Source organism: Neofelis nebulosa, chromosome 15, assembly GCF_028018385.1.
Source record: "Neofelis nebulosa isolate mNeoNeb1 chromosome 15, mNeoNeb1.pri, whole genome shotgun sequence".
Classification (NCBI taxonomy): Eukaryota; Metazoa; Chordata; class Mammalia; order Carnivora; family Felidae; genus Neofelis; species Neofelis nebulosa.
In genome coordinates this window covers 3,511,418-3,528,663 of record NC_080796.1, presented here as the reverse complement: position 1 = coordinate 3,528,663, position 17,246 = coordinate 3,511,418, and the positions used below count along the sequence as shown (strand labels likewise).

At 41.1% G+C, this 17,246-nt stretch overlaps 1 protein-coding gene across 1 annotated transcript in view; it reads left to right on the top strand.

The window, feature by feature from the left end:
- Positions 1-4,341: 4,341 nt before the first annotated feature.
- Positions 4,342-17,246, top strand: part of LOC131496456 (ankyrin repeat domain-containing protein 26-like) — a 102,296-nt gene continuing 89,391 nt past the window's right edge. Inside the window, 5 exon segments of the mRNA XM_058702014.1 lie at positions 4,342-4,449; positions 5,350-5,660; positions 8,631-8,703; positions 15,916-16,045; positions 16,354-16,415. Of these exon segments, the coding sequence (XP_058557997.1) occupies positions 5,578-5,660; positions 8,631-8,703; positions 15,916-16,045; positions 16,354-16,415 (348 nt within the window). The 5' untranslated portion in view covers positions 4,342-4,449; positions 5,350-5,577.

Sequence of the window (17,246 nt, the reverse complement as noted above, 5' to 3'; positions counted from 1 at the left end):
ACCACATATAGAGACTGGGAGGCAGAGGAAGCTCCTGTTTTCTTAGCCTAGTATTAGTCCATTATGAAACTTTCAGCTGTGTAGATTGAAAACGTCAGGGGGTTCAATTTACTCCGTTAATTTTTGTTTCTGGGCCTTGTGTCTTTCTCATTTGTTTTGGTTAACTTTTTTTAATCATTTAAGAAATACCAATAATATTTGGTGGCTTTTTTTTTCCCTGCGAAAATTATCAGTTAAGAACTCATGTTTGACTACGGCACTGGCAGGGGAAAGATAAAGCAGAGACCGAAACAGTATAGTTAATATGAATTTGTGATTCCTGAATATCAAAAGTTAGGGGGTGAGAGAGAACTCTCAGAAGATTCAGAGGTTTCCAGGTGGTGTGCAGGCATTTAAATTGGACGTGAAGAATGAGTAGAACTTTTATCAGATGAACAGAGGAGAGCAGCAGGAATGAGGACACAGTAATTATGACTTCTGATTATTTTGGCAATAACTGCCTTTAATAGGTGAACTATATTTTTAATTTTCTAAGAAATTAAGGAAAAGAAACAAACAAGCAAAACACTATAATCAGTAGTATGTTGTTATACTGGGTCTGATAGTTCTGTTTTTTTCTAGAACAATCCCTGTTACTTCTCTTGATTCCTATCTGCCAGAAAAAATGAACTAAGACCTAGTGAGTGGGAGAAGATTAACTGATTTTTCATATTTGAGAGGAACTTGTATATGGTAGAACATAGTGGCAACCACCAGGATTCTCTTTTGTTTTTTTTCTGAGTAAAATAGGATTGTTGCTTGTTTCACACTTTCTGACATGATTTCATCTATTCCTTTGAAACCTTTCTTCAAATGGGTATATAGGAATGTAGGAATTTTCAACAAATCCCAAGAAAAAGAGTTTCCAGGAAAAGTGTTCTGTGACATAACCTTCTGACTGTAACCACGTGTAAGACATCAACCCAAATAATAAAAATTTCATATAACACAGTTGTGTTGGAAGCACCCTAACGACACCCAGATTTGATTATTGACTAGAAGAGCTCACAGGACTCAGCATATACTTGTACTCGTGCCTGTGGTTTGGTACGGGGACAGGCTGAAAGGCCAATCACCACAGAGGAAAGGTGCATGGGGTGAAGGCCAGAGGAGACCAAGCGCAGGCTTCCAGGAACCCTTTCTCTATGGAGTTAGCAGGATGTGAATTCCTCCAGCATGCAATTAGGGCAGCACAAGTGAAATGTTGTCTGCCAGTACGAGGCTTATGGATACTCAGTGCCCGAGGTTTCATCAAATGCTAATCACATAGGCATCTTCTCCTTACATGTCCCCAAATTCCAGGTTTCCAGAAGGAAATCAAGTGTACGGCCTGAAGCACATTGATTGTACCAGCACTTAGGCAGAGTGAGCGACTCTTAACCAGCTAGGGAATGGTGGGAACCCTCCTGAGATCCAAGATCCCAGGGAACCACCAAGGGCCAGTCATTCAAGTAGGATGTTCGGAAGGTAGCCATCTTTGGCCCGCTGGATGAAACCTGTTCTGCATAGGAATTATAGCCCTGACTTAATTTTTGGTGCTGTCTTAAGATTTTATTTTGCTAGCAAGTAATATGATGGTTACCATGGTACTGGTTTCAGTTTCATCATCCATATGAGGTAGGTATTTGCACAAAAATTACTAGGGCAATATTAGTTCATTATAATCTTTTTTTATGTGGCTAAGCTTTCATTATGATTCTTAGATATGATCAACATAATGATTTTTGATTTAAAATTAGAATGAAATCTCGTAATTATATGGAAAACCCAGGTTTGATTCCTATATGCCGAATCCCTGTTTATAGTTATAAGATATTTGATCATATTCACCAAATGTTTTCTTGCCTAAGTATACAAATAACTTTTGTATTTTTGCATTTTGCTTTATGTATTTTCATATACTTCCATATGGGAGACAGTCCCCCTACTGTGTTACTTTGATCTCTATCTTCATTTTCAAGGTGACTGTATCATGCGTTAATATATGCTAAGAGTAGCTTCAGTGGATACCATGTCTTGTTGTTGGTGTTGTTCTATACATTTAATAAGCCTTACTTTTTACACAAGTTTTAAGTTCACAGCAAAATATAATAGAAAGTACAGAGAGTCTCCATATACCATACCCCCGTACACACCTAGCCTCCCCTGTTGTCAACATCTTGCACGACAGTGGTCCATTTTTCGTAGTATATTTTTTTCAGTTCCTTGGTTTAGTTTTGAGCGAGAGAGCATGCATGTGTGTGAGCAGCAAAAGGGCAGAGGGAGAGGGGAGAAAGAATCCTGTGGTGTCAGCACAGAGCCTGATGCAGGCCTTGATCCCATGAACTGTGAGATCATGACCTGAGCTCAGATCCAGACTTGGATGCTGAACGAACTGAGCCACCCAGGCACCCTGAGAACAGTCGTGCATTTTATATGGACACTAACTCATCATTTTCAGGCAAAATCTCTAATTTGCATTAGTGGTCATCCTTGGTGTTACACATTCTGTGAGTTTTAACAAATGTGTAATGATGTGAATCCACCTTTGTGGTATGGTGTGAAAGAGTTTCACTGTCTTAAAAGTCCTCTGTGCTGTTCCCCTTTATCCCTCCATTCACCCCAACCCTTACCTCCATAGCCTTGCTCTTTCCAGAGTGTCATATAGTTAGAATCATACAGTGGATATCTTTGAATGTTTAGAAAGTTAAAATTCCCTGGTAATTGAAGGTAGGCATTCAAGACATTCTTTGCCCTTTGTTTTGTTTTGTTGCTCACCAGGAGAGGATCTGATGACCTATGCCTTCCATGAAAAAAAGCATGATTGCTCTAGATGTGTGTCACCTAATGGGGAGGGTTGAGAAAAATGACATCATGAACCACTACATAGCACTCACATTGGGAGCATCCTCCTCTGTGATGTGCGGTGGGTGGAGATAGACTCTCTAGCAATGGAAAGAGACAGTCTCAAGAGGTTAGAACTTTACCTAACTGGAATGGCAATCTTTCCTTCTTACTTTGCCATTGGAAATAAGGCCAGGGAGAGTCTGTTTGCTGTGGTTTGGACATGCTGCAAAGGACAATAGCTATAGAGCCCACTTTGTGAGGGGGTGTTTCATCCTAAAACTGAACAGTCTCTACTGAAGGCTGGGGAATTCTGTTGATTTAACATGTATTTTGCTTTCTTCTTTAGGAACAGATAAGAATGCTGAGGAAGACTCTATAACCAGGTAGGATTTGTATGGATTTGTAAAAATGACATTTGTTGGGGCACCTGGGTGGCTCAGTCGGTTAAGGGTGTGACTCTTGATTTCACCTCAGGTTTGTGAGTTCAAGCCCCACGTCGGGTTTTGCGCGGACAGGCTCCGTGGGATATCTTTCCCTCTTTCTGTGTGCACTCACTCTGAAAGTATAAAGGAATGAAATGAAACGAAAAGGAAAAGGAAAGGAAAGGAAAGGAAATGAATGAACTGAAAATGATGTGTTTCTTAAGGGAATGCAGAGAACAAAAGCAGTTGTTGAGTGTTCTACCCTGGACTAGACACTATATCCTATGCGTAACATCCGTTCAGTTGTATAGTCATTGCATAGCTTTGCAAAGTAGCTGTGTTATTGTAGCCTACTTTTTATTTCTTTGGCAAGTGTGGTTTAGGGAATTTGATTACTCGCCCCATGATTCCATAGTTAATGGGTAGCTGAGGGGCTTTGCCCATCAGCCCGTGAAGCTTCCACATCCATTCCTTGGTTCCTCAGCAGCACTGAGATGAAGATCCGGATCCTAGGGCAGATCAACTCAGAATGTCAAAGGTAATGGTGTCGGAACTCTAATTTAGGGTTTTCTTAAGAACCCAGGTTAGTCCAAGCATTTGCCCTTATATATTTGACTACTAGTGCTAACAAAATAATTAGTGCAGTGGTAACTACTGCCATGTTTTTGCCATCAGAGATTTTAGGGTGGATGTCAGCTGTGGCCATGGTGTCACAGCTTTCACATAATAAGCAAGGTCTCTTCAGGCAGCGCCTTAGATATGGTGATATCTCCTCTTCTGAGACAAATCATTTTTCTGTAAGGGAAGGATATCTAGTTGTAGACCATGTTATGTTAATTAAATTCAGCCTCTCTTTCGAGGATATTGCTATATGATTCTCTGTTGCCTAAGTTCCCAGTCTGGTTTCCCTTTGGGCTAGTACCCTTGACTAGTTCTAGGAAGCTTTTATTTTTTTTGGAGATGTTTTTCCCATGACTTTTCTGTACTGTGTTTTTGCCTTTTTACTTTCTCTCTGATTTTCTTGGTATTCCTTTTTTTTTTCCATTCATTTTTCCACTTCTGCCAGCGAAGGACTCTCCATTTTTCCAGAGGTCAAAGCAAAAGCACTTAGAATCTCATGATTTAAGGAACCTCAGAGATTGATTCATCAAAATACCCTCTGGTACGTCAACCTACATTTAACCTCCTTGACCAATGGTTGTTTCCATGGAGAATTTGAAACTCAAAAGAGATTGAAGTGACCTATTTGGATATGATAAGTGACAGAAATGAGATTTCAATTTGGGTTCTTTTTCTTTCTTTCTTTCTTTCTTTCTTTCTTTCTTTCTTTCTTTCTTTCTTTCTTTCTTTCTTTCTTTTCTTCGTTTTTTTTTCTTCACCTTGCAGGCAAAATTTAAATAATAGAAAGCTGGGGAGTGGGTCTAATGAATACAGTGAAGGAGGGTAAGCATCGAATTAGCAGAGGAGACCGGGTTTCAAGAAGAACAACACTGAGTTAGGTGGGAATAAGAGTTTTAGAAGAGATGTCAGAATATGGGGGTTTTTGCCCAGTGAGATATAGGTAAATGACAGAAATGAAGGACCCAGGATTCGGGGAGTTGTTTAGAAAGGCATATTCAAATAGAGAGTTCAAGAGGGTCCTGACCAGGTTTCTGCTCCTGTGTGTGTTGGTTTCATTGAAGGTGTGAGCATACCTCAGATTTTCTGATGAGAGAGATTAAAAATCATTTGCGCTGCTGGGACAGTCTGTTTACAGCAAATAGAAGTATGATATCATCGACTTCCACCCCAACTTAGGGAGGATGGCTTAGATCCTCTCAAGGAATTGGGGGTGGGTGGTGGAGATTCTGAACAACAGAGATGTATGGCCCAAGGCAAGCTGTCTCCTCACTCCACCTCTTTTCCTAAATCTGTGATGCCTTTCCCATGTACCTGTAGGGCTGGGCAGGGGTAGGACTGACTTGTCAAACCAGTAAGGGAGCTTCATCTGGATAGGTGATAACATGCCTATGTTGAGGTGACTGTGCGGATGACTGAGACTCCCAATTAGCTTGTTTTCCAGGAGCAGGACATGGCTCCTACCCTCGGTCATTTGAGCCCATCCTTGTTGTAGGAGTGTGTGCCTTCATAGGCTAAAGATTGAAAGGTTGGAGAATGCCACTGAACCGTGTCGAAGAGTGATGTAGGAGTGGGAGCTCATCGGGAAGAAAATATTCAGGCAGCATATAGAGAAATAGAGGCACAACTACCAGGACCATTTTGTTCGCAGTCTCTCTCCTTGGGTAGCTGAATGCCCCTGAAGGCTTGGAAGGTCTTGCTAGTTATTATGGACCTAAATAAGGCAAGACCAGTGGAGGAAAAGAGTTGGCCTTGGTAAGTTTTTGTCTTTTAATCTCTAGTTAGTACTTCCACTCATATCATAGAAACATTAACTTTGGTATATTTACTTAAACGGAGGTCTACCTGACACACAATGTAATATGTGATGCAACAACTCTGGATGTTCCACGATGCTCGCCATAAGCGTAGCTCCCATCTGTTAATGTACGATGCTATTACGATACCACTGACTAGATTCCCTATGCTGTACCTTTGAGCCTTGTGATTTATTCATTCTATAACTGGAATCCTGAACTTCCCTCTCCCCTTCACCCACTTTGTCCAACCCCCCACCAGCCCTCTCTTCTGGCAACAGCCAATTCTCTGCATTTATGGGTCTGTTTCTGCTTTTTCTCTATTTGCTCATTTGTTCCCTTTTTTAGATTCTACATAGAAGTGAAATCATAGGATTTGTCTTTCTCTGACTTATTTCACTTAGCCTCATACCGTCTAGGTATATCCATGATGTTGCAGATGGCAAGATCTCATTCTGTTTTATAGCTGTGTAATATTCCAGTGTGTGTGTGTGTGTGTGTGTGTGTGTGTGTGTGTGTGTGTGTGTGTGTGTATGGGTGTGTCTGTACGTGGTCTGTTCATGTATTGATGGACAATTGGGTTGCTTCCATATCTTGTCTATTGTAAATAATGCTATAATAAAGATAGGGGTGCATATATCTTTTCAAATTAGCATTCCATTTCCCTTGGGTAACGAAATACCCAGTAGTGGAATTACTGGATCCTATGGTATTTGTATTTTTAATTTGTTGAAGCCCCTCCGTACTGGCTTTCACTGTGGCGATACCAATTTACATCTCGACCGGTGCGCAAGGGTTGTTTTTTCTCCACACCCTGAGCAACCCTTGTTGTTTCCTGTATGGTGAAACTGAGCCAATCTGACAGATGTGAGGTGAGAAGTCATTGTGGTAACGTTTATAGATTTAATTTTCAACCATTTCAGAGAATTCCCTGCCTGTCACCCTTGGTTATGGAAACTCAGACTGGGTCTTTCCTGGAGATTTCACAGGTTAGGAGAGGTGGAGGCAAAATAGAGAACTGGAAGCTTTCTTAAAACAGGGTGCAAATTTTGAAAGACCTGTACTCTGGAAACCGTAAAACACAGATGAAAGAAATTGAAGGTGACGGAAAGAATGAGAAAGATATCCAATGCTCATAGATGGGAAGAATACATATTTTTCCCAAAAGCAATCTACAGATGTAATGCAATCCCTGTCAACATACCAACAGCATTTGCCACAGAGCTAGACAAACAATCCTATACATTGTATAGAACCACAAAAGACCTTGAATGGCCAAAGCAATATTGCAAAAGAGGAAAACTGGAGGTATCGCAATCTCAGCTTTCAATTTTATTCCAAAGCTGTAGTAATCCTAACAGTATGGTGGGTACTGGCGTACAAAATAGCCACATAGCTCAATGGAATAGAACCGAAAACCTAGAAATAAATCCACAAGTGCATGGTCAGTTAATCTTCCACAAACAGGAAAGACTATCCAGCGGGGAAAAGGCAGTCTCTTCACCAAATGGTGTTGGAAAAACTGGACAGGTCACATGCCAAAGAATGAACCTGGACCAATTTCTTTACCATACACACAAATAAACTCAAAATGAATTAAAGACCTAAGTGTGAGACCTGAAACCATAAAAAATCCTTGAATAGAGCGCAGGCCGTCATTTCTCTGACTTTGGCTGTAGCAACATTTTACTAGTTATGCCTCTTGAGCCAAGGGAAATAAAGCAAGAATAAAGTATGGGGACTATACCAACCTACGAAGCTTTTGCACAGGGAAGGAAACCGTCAAAACTGAAAGGCAACCTCTGGAATGGGAGAACAAATTTGGAAATGTTTTGCAAATCCAGTAAAGGGTTAGTATCCACAATGTCTAAAAAAATGATACATGTCAACATCACCCCCCTCCAAAAAAGCCCAGTTTACAAATGAGCAGTAGACATCACCAGACACTTTTCCAAAGACAACATACAGATGGTCAACAGACACATGAAAAGATGCTCCCCAAACTACAACGAGATACCACGTCACACCTGTCAGAATGGCTACACTCCAAGCCACAAGAAGCAAGTGTTTGTGAGGATGTGGAGACAAAGGAAACCTCTTGCACCGTTGGTGGAAATGCAAATGGGTGCGGCCCCTGTGGAAAACAGTATGGAGGTTCCTCAAAAAATTAAAAACAGAACTCTCCTATGATCCAGTAATTACACTACTGGATACTACCCAAGAGAATACAAAAACACGAATTCCACGGGACACACGCACCCCTGTGTTTATTGCAGCATTATTTCCAATAGCCAGCACAAGGGTCCATTGACAAATGAGTGAACGAAAAAGAAGTCCTATATGTATGTGCGTGTGTGTATATGTATATCCATACACACACACACACACACACACACACACACTGGAATATTACTCAACCATAAAACGATGAAATCTTGCCTTTTGAAATCACCTGGATGGAGCCTGAGAGTAGTATGTTAAGCAAAGTCAGGGAAAGACAAATACCATATGATTTTACTCATGTAGCACTTAAGAAACAGCGAATGAGCAAAGGGAGAAAAAAGGGGGGCACAAACCAAGAAACAGGCTCTTAACTGCCGAGAACAAACAGATGGTTCCCAGAGAGGAGGTGAGTGGTGGGCGGGGTGAAGGATGTGATGGGGATGATGGAGTGAGTGTCCTTGTCATGATGAGCACGGGGTGAGTATGGAGTTGATGAATCGCTGTATTGTACAACTTAAACTAATATAATACTGGATGTTACTATTACTGGAATTAAAATAAAACTTAGTAGAAAAAACAGAGGCCAACTTCTAATTATAACAAGAAACTTCGTTGAATAAACAGATAGCTGACCTTTCCCATAATTTTTGAAAATTTTGTTTTTAAAAAAATGAACATGTTTTTGTTGTATATTTTTGCTCTAAAGGCTTTCTGACAAACCTGGTCCTGATGATTCATGGCCTACATCAGCTAGCCAAGACTTAGATTTCGGTGTCAAGGTAAAGTACCCTCCTGTGAAACTCACTTTCCTGCTCTGAATTTAGTTTTCTCCCTTATTTACTCTGAAAATTTAAGAGTAGCCTGTGCATCATCATTTTATGTGTGTAATGGAAATTTAGCAAGAACAAACCCCTTGACAGATACATGACACGTTGAATTTTTTGTTTTGTTTTGTTTTACTTTGGTAATTCCTAGAGGTGGAGGCTGAGAAAAGAATGGGATGGAAAATATATAATGACTGTCAAATTATATTGGGAAAAGCTTTCCCATAATGGAGGAAATACGACATTTGGTTAAGGATAAGGATTCTTACTGTGATACTAACATGACTGATAATACTGAAGCCTAATGAAATCTTATTGGATCTAATTATCTATTGTAGGTTGCCCCTGCCCCGGGCAATTTTTATTTTGAGAGAGAGATACAGGATTTTCCTTTGTCTGTATCCTTTGTTCTACATTTAGACTAAAATAATATTAGAAAATGTAGAAACTTAGATGTTTACATTATTTCTCAACATTTACCTTACAAAGGTGTTTCCCTGTATTTTTGAAATAACTCCATGAAGAGTAAGTTAAAATTGTGCATCTCCCTGAAGAATACGTATTTTGCTGAGAAGAGTAGCTCTATGAGCAGAGGCTCTTCTTAGCCAAGTTGTCAAATTTCTAATTTCAGAAATCTTTGATATTCTAGCTTTTAAAAATATCTCCTCCTAATCGTTGTGTCAGATTCTAAAATTTAAGTTTCAGACACCTGATATTTAGTTAAATATTCATTTCAAAGCCCCTAAATCATTATAAGCTACTGGAGGTTAGGAAACACACTTGTTTGACTCCTGGAGCTCCTGGAATGAAGTCTTGCTTGTAAGAAGCAATGTCATAGTTGTTGAATGTGAATAAAGGAGTAGGGAAATGGAAATCCGTAGAATGGAATTTGAAAAGTAATGAAATACGCATGATATGTCACAATTAAATATGTGAATTTAAAAAGTAAGGTCAGTTTATATTCCGTTTTGGTGTTTCATACGTATAAACGCAAATGAATTCTATTGAGGAAATCAGGAGTTACATACGAAAGAAGATTACCGTATATTTTTAGTATCCTCCCATTGTGAGCTTAGAATTGCAAATAAAAATTCCTCAGCCTTTGTTTTTTTTTAACCCCATCTGTGTCCCATTACATACATCTTTTGAAGGTTCACATTTCTTTCTAGAATTCTCATTCCCAATTCTTTCTCCATAGTGACAGTTGATGTGTTAGAAACCTTTCTTTTTCTGTTTTTTCATTAGTCTAGTAATAATTTATAGCTTTTAGGAAGCAATAGATACCAGTAATTGAACAATTTATTTTATAATGACAGAACTTAAATATTAAAGTATTTATAACCAGATAACTGTAGAGTGATAAAAGTCAGTATTATTAGGGATATACTGTGAATCAAAGCCTCTGTTTTACGTATAGATTATATATATATATACCTTGAAAAGCTTTCAAAGAGTCTATTGTTCATAGTATATTCCCAATCCTACTTATGTACCTGCTGAAAAATGTATGTTGTTTCCACTTACCTTATTTTACTCACATTTCTCCTTTTCTTCCTTGTCTTAAGCTCATGCTTGATTGATTGGTCGTGTCTTCTATTGTTTCCTTTTTTCCTCTTATCCCCCCATACTTTTTAATGTAATTTTTATTTTTTAAAAGTTTATTTATATTGGGGGGAGAGAGAGAGAGAGAGCAAGTGGGGTAGGGGCAGAGACAGAGGGAGACACAGAATCCAAAGCAGGCTCCAGGCTCCGAGCTGTCAACACAGACCTCAATGAAGGTCTCACACCCACAAACCGTGAGATCATGACTCATGAGCTGAAGTTGGAAGCTGAACTGACTGAGCCACCGACGTGTCCCCCCCCCACCATGCTCTTTTTTAATGGTTTACCCCTACCCTAATATTTCCTTGCAGAAAACATTTCTTTAGTGTCTGTTCTCTTAGTACATCACTTTCTGTCAACTCCGTTGTCAACATATTGGTTATGGAATTCTCTCTGTGTGTGGTTTTCATCCATGACTCATTGCCCCACAAGGTTTATTCTTTTCTTCTCTTTCTTGAAAGAAGGTGAGCTAAATGTTTTTGTAATGTTTGTATTTCTCTTGGAAAGGGAGGGCGAGAGAGAAAGAATGAGCAAGTGCTCGTTGTTGTGATCTGAAAATATGCAAGGTACGATCTCAGTCCTTTTATATTTGTGGAGGGCTGTTTTGTGACCCAGGATGTCACTTATACTGGAGAATGTTCTATGTGCACTTAAGAAGAATGTGCATTCTGGGGCGCCTGGATGGCGCAGTCGGTTAAGCGTCCGACTTCAGCCAGGTCACGATCTCGCGGTCCATGAGTTCGAGCCCCGCGTCAGGCTCTGGGCTGATGGCTCGGAGCCTGGAGCCTGTTTCCGATTCTGTGTCTCCCTCTCTCTCTGCCCCTCCCCCGTTCATGCTCTGTCTCTCTCTGTCCCAAAAATAAATAAAAAACGTTGAAAAAAAAATTAAAAAAAAAAAAAAGAAGAATGTGCATTCTACTGCTGTTGGATGAAAAGATCTCAATATATCGGTGTTGATATCCGTGTATGTAAATGTATATCTTAAGGCCAATATATATGTATGTATATCTGAATACATCTGGTCCAGTGACACATAGGATCTGTGTTTCCTTACTGATATTCTGCCTTGACGATCCGCCTATTGCCATGCGTGGAGTCTTAAAGTCGTCTACAATCATGGTATTTGTATGTATACATTTATTCATGTTTGTGATTCATCGATTCATATATGTGGGCGTTTCACTTTGGGGGCATAAACGTTTGCAATTGTTAGGTCCTCTTGATGGATAGACCCCTTAATTATGATAAAACGCCCTTCTGAATCTGTTACTACCGTCTTTGGTTTAAAATCTAGTCTGTCTGGTGGAAGTATGGCGACTCCAGCTTTCTTTTGACTTCTAGTAGCATGATAGGTTGTTCCCCACACCTTCACTTTGAATCTGGAGGTGTCCTGGGGTCTAAAATCAGTGTCTTGTTGACAGCATATAGATGGATCTTATTCTTTGGTTTTGTTTTGTGTCTTATCCATTCTGATTCCCTGTGTCTTTTGATTGGGGCATTGAGTCCATTGACATTCAGAGTGATTAGTGAAAGATATGGATTTCGTGTCATTGTGTTATCTGAAGGTTTCATGCTTTTGGTGAGGCCTCTGGTCCTTTGTCGTCTCTGCTGCTTTCCACTCACAGAGTCGCCCCTTAGGATCTCCTGCAGGGCTGGTTTAGTGGTCATGAACTCCATGAGGTGTTGTTTGTCTGGGGAAGCCTTTCTCTCTCTTTCTATTCATATGACAGCCTTGCTGGGGAAAGCGTTCTTCGCTGCATATGTTCCCGTTCAACACATTGACTGTTTCCTACCCCTCCCTTCTGCCCTGCCAAGTTTCATTGGACAGGTCTGCTGCTACCCTTATGTGTCTTCCCTTGCAGATTAAGCCCCGTTTGTCCCTAGCTGCTTTCAGAATTCTCTCTTGATCTTTGTATTTTTCCAGTTTCGCTATGACATGTCATGGTGTTGACCGGGTTTTGTTGATTTGGAAGGGAATTCTCTGTGCCGCCAGGACTTGGATGCCTGTTTCCTTCCCCAGATGAGGGAAGCTCTCAGCTACAAGTTGTTCAAATAAACCTTTGCCCCTTTCTCTCACTCTTCTTCTTCTGGGACCCCTATGATGTGGCTGTTATTTCATCTCACCGAGTCAATTAGATCTCTAGTACCTGCCTCGTGGTCTAGTAATTTCCTTTCTTTCTTTCTCTGCTTCATCTTTGTCCACAATTGTATCTTCTGTTTCACCGATTCTCTCTTCTGCTTCTCCCATCCTTGCTGTCACTGCATCCCGTTTATTTTGTATCTCCTTGACAACATTTCGTTTTCAGCATTCAACGTGACAGTTCCAAAAACTTGATCAGATATATTGTTTCTGTCTCTTTTGAGCCCTTCTCTGGCTGTCCTTTCTTCCTGGAATTGTTTTTGAGGAGAATTCTTCCGTTTTGTCGTTTTGGCTAGTTTCTTGTCCTTTATGTGTTGTAATAGCTTGTTCTGTGTCCCACACCTGTGAGTACTACTATAATAAAAAGGGGTCATACACTGTCCAGGGCCTGGCGGTCGAACGAGTGTTTTTGGAGTGTGTTGTGTGCACTCTTTTGGTGCACCTTTGCTTGCTTCTCACACTACTTGGAGTGGTAGTTTGGGCCTTCCACCCAGTGTGCTTTGATTTGTTTGTTGATGTAATCTTGGGAAAAAGGAGAAGAGGGTGGTGAAGAATCCTTAGCCCAAACAAAGCGAGAAATGACAGGAGTGGAAAAAAAGACCAGGCAGTGACTCAAAGGAGCTCTAGGGCTTCATGCAGAAAGAGAAGGAGGAAAAGGAAGAAGGAGATCTGGAAAGGTATGGAGAAAATGCCCGATCAAACAAACAAACAATCAGAACAGAGGAACAAAGAGAAAAAAAAATATATATATAATTAGCTTTGACTGAAAATCAACTCGAGACTACTAGGCTGATTCCAACGGGAGAAGAGGAAAGAGGAGAGTAGAAAGACAAAAAAGGGAAAAAGAGGAGAAAGGGACAGAAAAGGAAAGAAAAGATGGGCGCCTGGGCGGCTCATTTGATGAAGTGTCCGACTCTTGAATTTGGCTCAGGTCATGTTGTCGCTGTTGGTGGGTTCGATACCCCCACCAGCCTCTGCAGTGAGAGCATGGATCCTGCTCGGATTCTGTCTCTCTCTCCCTCTCTCTGTACCTCTCCTGCTTGATCACTCACTCTCTCTCTCAAAATACAGAAATAAACATTAAAAAAGAAAAGATGAAAAGAACAATAATTCAAATGAAAACAAACAAACTCAGATACGAAACCAGAGGAGAGTTGTCTGTTGGTGCCTGGGACTGGTGGCTGTGCTGGTGTAGGGGAGGGGCTGTCTGGTCCCATCAGTGTCAGTGTCACTCCCATAGAGAAGCAGTTACCAGGCACAGAGAGGCAGGGTTTGGTGTAATGGGCCTGCCTCCACTGAGGCTCACTGTCCGTTCCCTGAAGCCCCACGATGTAGGTCATGGGGAGAGAAATGGCGACACCCCAATCTCTCCTGCCCACACGAGGTGTCTCAAAACTCACTGTTCAGGCCGTCCTCACGGAATAGCCTGGGGGGCCGGCTTGCCTTGCTGCACAGTCTCCTGTGCTCCCTGAGCACTGAGTTGGGATTCAAAACCCTGTAGGATCCCGCTTTGCTCGGACCTGGTTCTGGAGTAGCGCCACTCTGTGCAGTGGACAGAGGGCCTCTGGCTCGTGCCTGCAGGGTCTTTTTCCCTTGGGCAGGGCAATACCTCCCCTTTCCACCATACTCAAGGTGTTCTCTCCCAGGGTAGCCCTGAGATTGCTACCAAGCCTAGGGGCGGCTCCCTCCCCACCAGGCATGGGAGGTGGTAGCTCTTTTCTAGAGAAAGTCTGGCAACCTTGAAAATCCTGTTTTTTAGCCTCTAAGGCTGTTTTCCAAAGTAGAAACTGGCTCTCTGGACCTCTCCTTGGTCTGTGGTCCAGACAGGCTTTCTCATATCCAAATGCACTTCCCGCAGCCCCTCTCTCTATCTTCCTTTGGTTTCTCCACCAAAGGGCTTCCCCCACTCCATGCCTGTGCTGCCCATTTTATGTCTCCCAATTCGCATACACACCCTTCTGTCCTCCCGCCAAGCTGTCTGTTTGCACCTGTGGAGATTTTTCTGTCCCTCTGCAGCCTGTACTCCTGGTATTCCGAGTGTTGTGACCTCAATACTGCTGTGTTTGAGGGACAAGGGAAATTCTGATCCCCCTCCTCTGCCATCTTAACTCCTCCCGCCTCCTTTTACTTTCCTTTTCACAACTTCAGAGTTCTGTGTAGGTTTGCATTATATCAGTTTAATATGTTTTATAGATATTTATGATGGGCTTTTTTCTTACTTGGACTGTATTGATCTGAATTTTCTGTCTTTTTCTTTTCTTAAAGTTTATTCATTTATTAATTGGAGAGAGAGACAGAGAGAGCACCAGTGGGGAGGGGCAGAGAGACAGAGGGAGAGAGAGAAAATCCCAAGCAGACCCTGCACTGTCAGCGCAGAACCAGATGGGGGGCTTGAACCCATGAACTGTGAGATCATGCCCGGAGCCAAAATCAAGAGTCAGGTGCTAACTGACTGAGGCATTCAGGCGGCCCTAACATGTTCTTCCTACGTCCCCTGGGTACTTTAAATTTAATACGCCCTAGTTTAAAGACATTGTTTCTGATGCTTTCCCTTTCCTCTTTCCTGACTCTTTGTAATCTGCTCTGTCATTTGTGTTCCCTAGTCTGATAAATAGCATCCCTGAAACAGGAAAAGTCCTGGACTCCGAACTTCCCTGAAATGACCGCATGCTGTCACTCACCACATTCGATAGTTTGTACCTGCTTACCATTTTTCATATGTTAGTCCTGTAATTCAGTCTCTCACCTATAATTTTGCAGTACTCTTCTGGTTTTGCTTCCTTGACATTCCTCCTACATTGCTTCCAGAGTGACCTTTCTAAAATATACTTGTGACAGTGTCATTCTTCTGCTTATTCAATGGATCCCCATTATCTGAAGGAGAAAATTCATGTTCTAGCATAACACTGCTCCCCCCCTTTTTTTTTTGTTTCGTCCTCATGTTCCAGTAATCTCTATCTATCCCATTGCCAAGAACTCTGTTCCAGTTTTGCCATATCGCATAGGTGTTGTCACTTACTATGTTATTTCATACTTGATCCTTTTGCTCCTTCTAGAATGCCCTTCACACCCTCCCTGTGCACTTTGTGTGTCTTTTAAGATACAGCCCTATCTTCCCAGTGTTTGCTGAGCTTCCCAAATGTAAGTGTTTCCTCCTTTGTGCCTTCACTGTACGTTATTCACTTCCCTTGCAGAACTAGTGGATGGTATTTTTCTGTCCTTACCTGTTTTCATGCATCTCTACCGCTACTAGCATATAGAACAGACTCCGTGTTTTATTTCTGTTTCCAGCTCTGCCCCGGATCGTGGCTATGACTTGACAGATACAGGATGTGCCTGTCTTTCTGAGTGGGTGAGTGTGTGACCAAATGAATTAATGTGATATTTTTCTGAAGTTGGGTTTTTGTTTTGTGCTGTTTTTCTAGGAAGGAACAGCAAAGTCAGCAACGGAAGCAAAGGAAGATGGTGTTGGTATTATTGAAAATGTGCCACCAGAGCAAACAGTTAATGGCAGTTTGACTTCTGCTGGTGGAGTGCATAAAAATGACAGAAGTGGTAAGCTAGTGAATCTCTGTGAGTTGTTTTCCTATGATTAAATTCTAGTTGAAAAAAATATGAAAGTATGTAGTTCCAAATATATTATCCTTTTTTAGTGAAGGTATTTTTCTGTTGCTATCTTTCTTTAGAAGTATCCCAAGTACTACCCCCTTTTACTTCCAGAAAATCTTGAACCCCCTAAACATCTTTTCTGCTATTGCTTTTATTTTATTGAAATATTCATGAATGGAGATAGACTTGTGTATGTGTTTATAATTCATAGTAACACATGTTTTCATTAATTTATCTGTGACCCTATTCTGTAGATATCATGTCAGCATTAGAATTAGGAGAAGAGGAAGATGTAGAATCACCTTCTCTTCCTGAGGTACTTTCTTCTGCTTATTTTTAAGTATAGTCATGGAGCGATGTTAAAACATCCAAGAGATGCTTTGACTTTGACTTTTGAATGATTAAAATAACATCGCAGTCATACTTGTAGTGATATAAGTAAAGTAATGATGACCTGTTCTAAGATGACAACTAGGGAAGGAGGTAAAAAAGTCCTGATCTCTTAGGCCCAGGCTGCTGATGCATAATGCTACAAGCACTGTATTTGAAATCAAAGACATGGTAGCATCTTGGTTCCGTCACTTCCTAGCTGTGGGATCTTGGAAAAACTTGCCTCAAGGTCAATGACCTCCTTCCTAAAAATGGCACCAATACCCACCTCTTGGTTATGCGTAATGAACAAATGTGGCAACGTTTTGTAACCTGTAAAAGGTGGTATAGAAATAGAAGACAAAATGATCACAGTGGCTTTTAGTGACTTACTAAATATTGAGGATACTTTGTTTGGTGAATGTTTGTTTATTGTTGAGAGTGGGGTGGGGGGACAGAAGATCCGAAGTAGGCTCTGCACTGAGAGCAAAGAGCCCAATGCAGGACTTGAACTCATGAACCGTGAGAACATGTGCTGAGCCAAAGTTGGGCACCTAATCGACTAAGTCACCCAGACCCCCCAAGAATATTTGTTTTAAATGTGAAGATGTCTGAAGGCCAATAAAATGGTCGTGGGGTCCAGAAAAGAATGGGAAAGTAGGAATGGGTTTTTGATTTTCTAATTTGACACTATGTTAAGTTCTGGTAATCTCTTAGAGGAGACATCATATAGGTATACAGTTGACCCTTGAACCATGTGGGTTTGTACTGTGGGAAT